The sequence below is a fragment of the Mirounga leonina genome, unplaced genomic scaffold (assembly GCF_011800145.1).
Source record: "Mirounga leonina isolate KUSES-001 unplaced genomic scaffold, KU_Mleo_1.0 Mir_180, whole genome shotgun sequence".
Lineage (NCBI taxonomy): Eukaryota > Metazoa > Chordata > Mammalia > Carnivora > Phocidae > Mirounga > Mirounga leonina.
In genome coordinates this window covers 1631947-1637946 of record NW_023270469.1, presented here as the reverse complement: position 1 = coordinate 1637946, position 6000 = coordinate 1631947, and the positions used below count along the sequence as shown (strand labels likewise).

At 51.7% G+C, this 6000-nt stretch overlaps 1 protein-coding gene across 1 annotated transcript in view; it reads left to right on the top strand.

The window, feature by feature from the left end:
* Window positions 1-6000, top strand: part of BANP (BTG3 associated nuclear protein) — an 86959-nt gene that overhangs the window by 26374 nt on the left and 54585 nt on the right. The window contains exons 5-6 of the mRNA XM_035024628.1: window positions 719-835; window positions 2475-2650. Of these exons, the coding sequence (XP_034880519.1) occupies window positions 719-835; window positions 2475-2650 (293 nt within the window). The remainder of the gene's footprint in view (window positions 1-718; window positions 836-2474; window positions 2651-6000) is intronic.

Here is a 6000-nt window from a genome sequence, read left to right as displayed (position 1 = left end):
GGGTCCCCTGTCGGAGGGTCCCTGTCGGAGGGTCCCCTGTCGGAGGGCCCCCTGTCGGAGGGTCCCCTGTCGGAGGGTCCCCTGTCGGAGGGTCCCCAGGCAGGGTGCCACCTGTCCAGGGCGGGTGGGGGCTCTGTCTGTTGTATAATCCTTTTCCTTCAAAGCGAAGAGCCGAGGCCCTTTCTCGTGGTTCCTGCACTCCCCTGGTAGAAGCCGCAGGTGATACACGTGTGGTTTTGCCCCTTTCCCTCCAGAGCTAACCTTGTGGAATGATGTTGACAAGTACGGTGCTTATGAAAGCCTCGATTTGCCATGTAGGAATTCTTTGGGGTGGAATGAGTACAAATATGAAGCCGTGTTTCATGCAGACATAGGACTTCAGAAACCTTACTAACTGCGTAACACCCCATGACCTCTCGCTCCTTTCTGTGTAAAGGTGTAAATATTCCTACCTCAACTCAGCTGAGAATACCAGCAGTGAGGAAAGGTAAACTCTCTCCTAAAAGGAAAAAAGAAAGAAACAAAAACACCTCCGGTTTATTCTTTGCCCAGTGTAAACTGTCAATTAACTTTACACGTGACTTCTGCTTAGGGCCACCTCCCCTCCCTTAGTGCGGGTCATGGGGAGCGGACTGTATTGAATTACTCTTATGTACTCTTAAAATGAATGTTGTTGTTTTAAGGTCTTCTTTTTCTTTGTGATTCTTTTGTTCCCTAGCGTCGTCCCCCAGACTACAGTAATACTCAACAATGATCGGCAGAACGCCATTGTAGCCAAGATGGACGACCCCTTGAGCAGCAGGGCACCGGATTCCCTGGAAAATATCATTAGCAAGTCAGTAGCCACAACACCAACCCCACCTTTCACTACCACTGCCACCGTGATGAGTCCCCTCAAGGACCAGTCAACGTTGCCCGCAGTTGTTTGTGGTAGGGGAGGGCCGAGCGGCGCTGCAGGCCCGCGTCCCGACGTGCTAACTGGAGAAGGTGACACGTCAAGGGGAGAGGCACTTGGAACTTCCGGTGCCCACGTGCTTTAGGGGGAGACAGCTGGAGCTTGTCACAGTAGCCGCTGGGGCTCGTGTCCTCCTCCCTCCACCCCGTACTCACGTCTGTCTGTCTCTGTAGCAGCATGTCGAGTCAACAGACAGGCGTTTTTACCTTTGCTGAGTGATGAGGGCATTTCAAGGTGGTGGTGTTTTTCTCCCACCTTTTTCTTTGGAGACACGGTAAATGTAACCTTGGTCAGAAATAGGAGAGCATAAAGGCAGCGGGTGATGATGAGGTCCGCTGCGGGCGGCCCTGCCCGGCGGTCTGGGCTCAGCTTTTCCTGGGAACGTGCCGGAGCGGGCTCTTTGGCCTCTTGTTTCCTTCAGTGCGTCCACAGAGTAGTTCTGTTTTGCCTTTTCTCTCAGTCCTTTCTGCAGAGTGTTCCTCCCCCAGCTGTGTCCTGTCTCCTTTATTGTCCTAGCCCGGTCTTGAGGGAGCCCGCTGTGCCTCGCGCACGGCCTGCTGCGTCAGGTGTGGGGGGAGAGGCTGTCTGAGGAGATCTGGCCCGTGGAGGCGAGGCAGGGCTCGGCTGGAGGTCAGTGTCAGACTCTGAGCGTTCAGGAGCGAGGTCAGCTTGGGCAGGCTGCTGTGGAATCAAGTTCAGACGGTGGAGCCCCCTCCCCGCGGCACGGCCGGGGTTGGAAGCGCGTTTTGTCTCTGTAAACAGGGAAAGTGCGTTTCTTCCCCTTTCCCCATGCCTACCAGGCCCCGTGAAGGGATGTTGAGAGGGCCGTGGAAGTCCCAGGTAGCATGTCTCCAGGTAATACACACAGATGTTTTGAGCCCTTTTTGGAGCTGGTGGCTTGTGTGTTGTTTCTCTGGCAGGGTCTTATTGCTCCACGTCAGGATCGCTTAGAGTGGTGAGAACATCCCCCAGGAAATTCTTGGCTGGCTTTTTAGACCCACTTCAGTGTTTTTTGTCGGCGGGAAGAGTTAGGAGTGATAACTGCCATTGACAAAGCTGACTCGCTTCCAGAAGGTCTAACGGTGTGGCCTGGATGGGGTCAGTGGGAGTCTCCAGGCTCGCTTCCCACTTCCTCTTGATCCGGTCTTTCCTGTGACATAGCCTCGGAAGTTACTCAAATGTCCACAAGTTTGCAGGATCACCTCTGTGATCAGAGAGCTGCATTCTAGGCCTTGAGTCCCAGTGCGTTGTGATTTTACTTCTTTTGCGATATAAACATGTTTGTAAGTTTCTCAATTCCATACGGTTTCTTTCAACCCCAGACTTTCGGGCTGTTCAGTTGCTGTCAATCTTAGTAGAGAGAGCTGTGTGGGCAGCCTTGTGAGCTGCCACTCCGGGCACAGTTAGCTTCTCTGATAAAGGAAGGAGAGAGAAGAACATGGCAGTGCCTCAGTGCTAGTCTCTGCGAGTCCGTCGTGTGCTCTCACAACATTGGCTGGTGTTTTTGTCTCCCGCTCAGCGCGGTGCCCGGGCGACGGCAGAACACCATTGTGGTGAAGGTGCCGGGTCAAGAGGACAGCCACAACGAGGACGGGGAGAGCGGGTCCGAGGCCAGCGACTCCGTTTCCAACTGTGGACAGTCAGGAAGTCAGAACATTGGCAACAACGTCACCCTCATCACCCTCAACTCGGAAGGTGCGCCTGCAAAGCTTCTTTCCTTTGCCTGAATGGCAGTAGGTACCGTTTTGTGTTTTGTCTTGTTTTTCTACTTCTTAGGAAAGCGAGACGGTCCCCGCCTTCTGGTGGTTCAACTTCATGGTTTGTCAGCTTCCGCAGTGGTGCCTAAGTGATCCATGCTCGGTCGAAACGTGCTTCGAATTTTGAATTTGGATCTTGTCCTGGGGCCGGTGGTGTGCAGTCTGATCCTCACGATGGGGGGCAGGGCTCCCAGCAGCAGCCACCCCAACCACCATGCTGCAGCCCCCGCACAGCCGTCCTGTTTGTCGCTTTCAGCGCAGGATTCAGTACGTTCCGTGAGCTGTCTCACACGGTGTTTTTTGTGTGAGGTGATTTTGCCCAACTGTAGGCTACCGTGGATGTTCTGAGCACGTCTAGGGTGGGCCGGGCTCATGTGAGATGCTTGGTAGGTTAGGGGTATTAATTGAATTTTTGACTGAACATTTTTCAAGCTATGATAGGTTTCTTGGGACATAACCCCATCCTAAGTTGAGGAAGATCTGCAGATGTTTACTGTTTTTATTTTTATTTTATTTTTTAAAGACTTTTTTTTTTCCCCCAAGATTTTATTTATTTATTTGACAGAAAGACACAGCGAGAGAGGGAACACAAGCAGGGGGAGTGGGAGAGGGAGAAGCAGGCTTCCCGCCGAGCAGGGAGCCTGACACGGGGCCCGATCCCAGGACCCTGAGACCATGACCTGCGCCGAAGGCAGACGCTTAACGACTGAGCCACCCAGGCGCCCCCGTTTACTGTTTTTAAAAAGTGATAGAAGAAAGTGAGAACAACATGGCGTTTCATGTCCAGAGATCTCTGTCAATCCTGCAGGCTTTTTCTGTGTGAACACAGGCACTGTGTGATTTCCGGAGCTTTCCTCCCCTGCGGCATGGGGACCTTCCACGTCCATGCACGTCAGTCATATTCCGGAGGCCTTCTGACGACAGACTGTTGTGCTTTCATAGCCGGTAGCCGGTCACCGCCTTCGGCCAGAGGTGTCTCCACGTCTCTGCCGAGGGCCAGACGTAGGTGCTCAGGGGGGATTGTTTCGCCTCCTCCGAGAGGCAGAGGGAGCCGCTTGGCCGTGCCTGAACGTGAGGCTGTTTCACCCATACCTGGCTTCCCGTCCCCCTGCGTCTCCTGCCAGGGTCTGATGTCTGCTCTCGACTGGCCCTGCTCCGCACAGCCGGCCTCACGTGCCTGGCACCTTTGTCCTGCCTTTACGGGCCAACTTAGGCTTCCCACGTGGCTTTCTACAGCGTCGGGAGGAGGGGGGACAGAGGTGTTCAGTGCTGTGGTACCGACTTCGAAAGCCTGGGTTTCGTTTTCTAGTAAACTTCTCAGGTTTTCTGGTTTTGGGTCTGAGTTGTTGATTTTTACTAAAAGAGCTGTTTAGATTCCTAAAGACAATGATGTAGATTTACTGAGCAAAGATTTTCCTGTTAGACCAGTTACCATATATGAAACATTGAAAACAGTGTTTTTCTCAAAGTTTTGCTCACGTCTGACGTAATTTGCTAGAATGGGGACAGCAGAGCAGGAGCGGGGAGAGAAACAGAGCTTAGGCACAGCCTTTCTTTAAAACTGAGATCTAATTTAAATACCCTAAGGTTGACCATTGTAAAGCATACCATTCAGTGGTGTTCAGTATGTTTGCACAGTTGTGTAGACATCATCCGGTCTGATTCTAGAACATTCTGTCATCCTGGAAAGAAGCCCCACCAGAGTCACTGCCCATTGTCCCTGGGAACCACTGGTCCACTTTCCGTCTCTGGAATGACCTGTTGCAGGCACTTCCCACGTGGGGTGGCGTGAAGAGAGCGCCAGCCCTTCACCCCTTCCATCGCCGGGTCCTGCTCCATCGTGTGGATGGACCATGTTCCTCTGTTGGTGGACACTTGGGGTGCTTCCAGTTTCTCACTGTGATGACCGTGCCTGTCCAGGGGTTGGTGAGAACCTGTGTTTTCGTTCCTCTTGGTAGGCACCCGGGAGTGGAATCGCTTCATTTTTTTACACATTAAATTTGAGGACGAGAGGGATGCCCCGGTCCCAGCTATTGGGTATTTAACGTCCATGGTAGAGATGGTGCTTGCAGCGATTGCAGAGAACTGATTGCTCTGTCTGTCCCTGTGGATTCTGGGTCGATAACCCAGCAGGTCTGGCCAGCCACTTAAAGCCTGATGTTTGTTTGGTTTAAACTGCACCCACTGAGGAGCTCAGTACTGGAAGGTTCTGGGAGTTCCTCGGGTTATCTTAAAAACAAAATATTTCATCTTTTTAAGTGTCTTTGATGTGATTAATGTGAAAAATATTTCATTTGGGGAAACTGCAGAATGCTGCTAAATGAACACAGAAAAAGAGATCAAACTTCGAGCTTATAATATCTGGGAGAAAAAATACAGATTTTCTTTTTATCTGCGTTTGAGTTCTTGACGAGCCACCACACTCTGTGGGAAGCATTACTCTCTAGGAGATTGTGTCTGTTGGACATGACTGATGGACAGTACCTGTTGTTAGGATTGGGACAAACGTGCAGAACGTGGGTGGCTTAGGTCATGGTCCCGGGGTCCTGGGATTGAGCCCCATGTCGGGCTCCCTGCTCAGTGGGGAGCCTGCGTCTCCCTTTCCCTCTGCCCCTGCTCATGTGCTCTCTCTCTCTCTCAAATAAATAAATAAAACCTTAAAAAAAAGGATTGGGGCAAACTAGAGAAATTTTTCTGATACTGAATTTTACTTTACTTTGAAGAAGAGATCATAATTGGGGACCATTCTGCTTGACCATTGCATTAGGAGAAAGCATGCTGTGATGTGTGCTTTCTGCTGACTCTGCCCCGAGAGGGGCTCCCCCAGCAGTCTGACTTCTGACCGTGGTTGGCGCCCGAGGGCACGGAGGTGGATGGGGTCCTCGTGAAGTGGCTGCCACGTATGGACATGCTGGGGAGAAAGCTCACCATCAGTGTGTCTGTGTCAGGTTTACCATCGACCTGTAGCGGCGTCTTGTGTTAAAACCTTCTCTGAGATGGGTGAGCACCTTCCCTGCCACGGCTTCCCCATGACGGGCTCAGCTGGAGAGACTGTCTGGTCAGCTAGTTCATATTAGAGAGGCTCTGTTAACACGCAGACCTCTACAGGGCTGTGGGCTCGGCGTTGCGTGGAGTTGCTGAGTTCCTGATAACGGCCCAGAGCTGTGAGGAGACAGATTGCTCTTAGAAAAGTATTTAAGTGCCTGTAGTTTTAAAAACCACAGGTTTCAAAGTGGTTATTTCTTAAGAATTCCAAATGGTTTGCATGAATTGATGTGTTGGTGTATA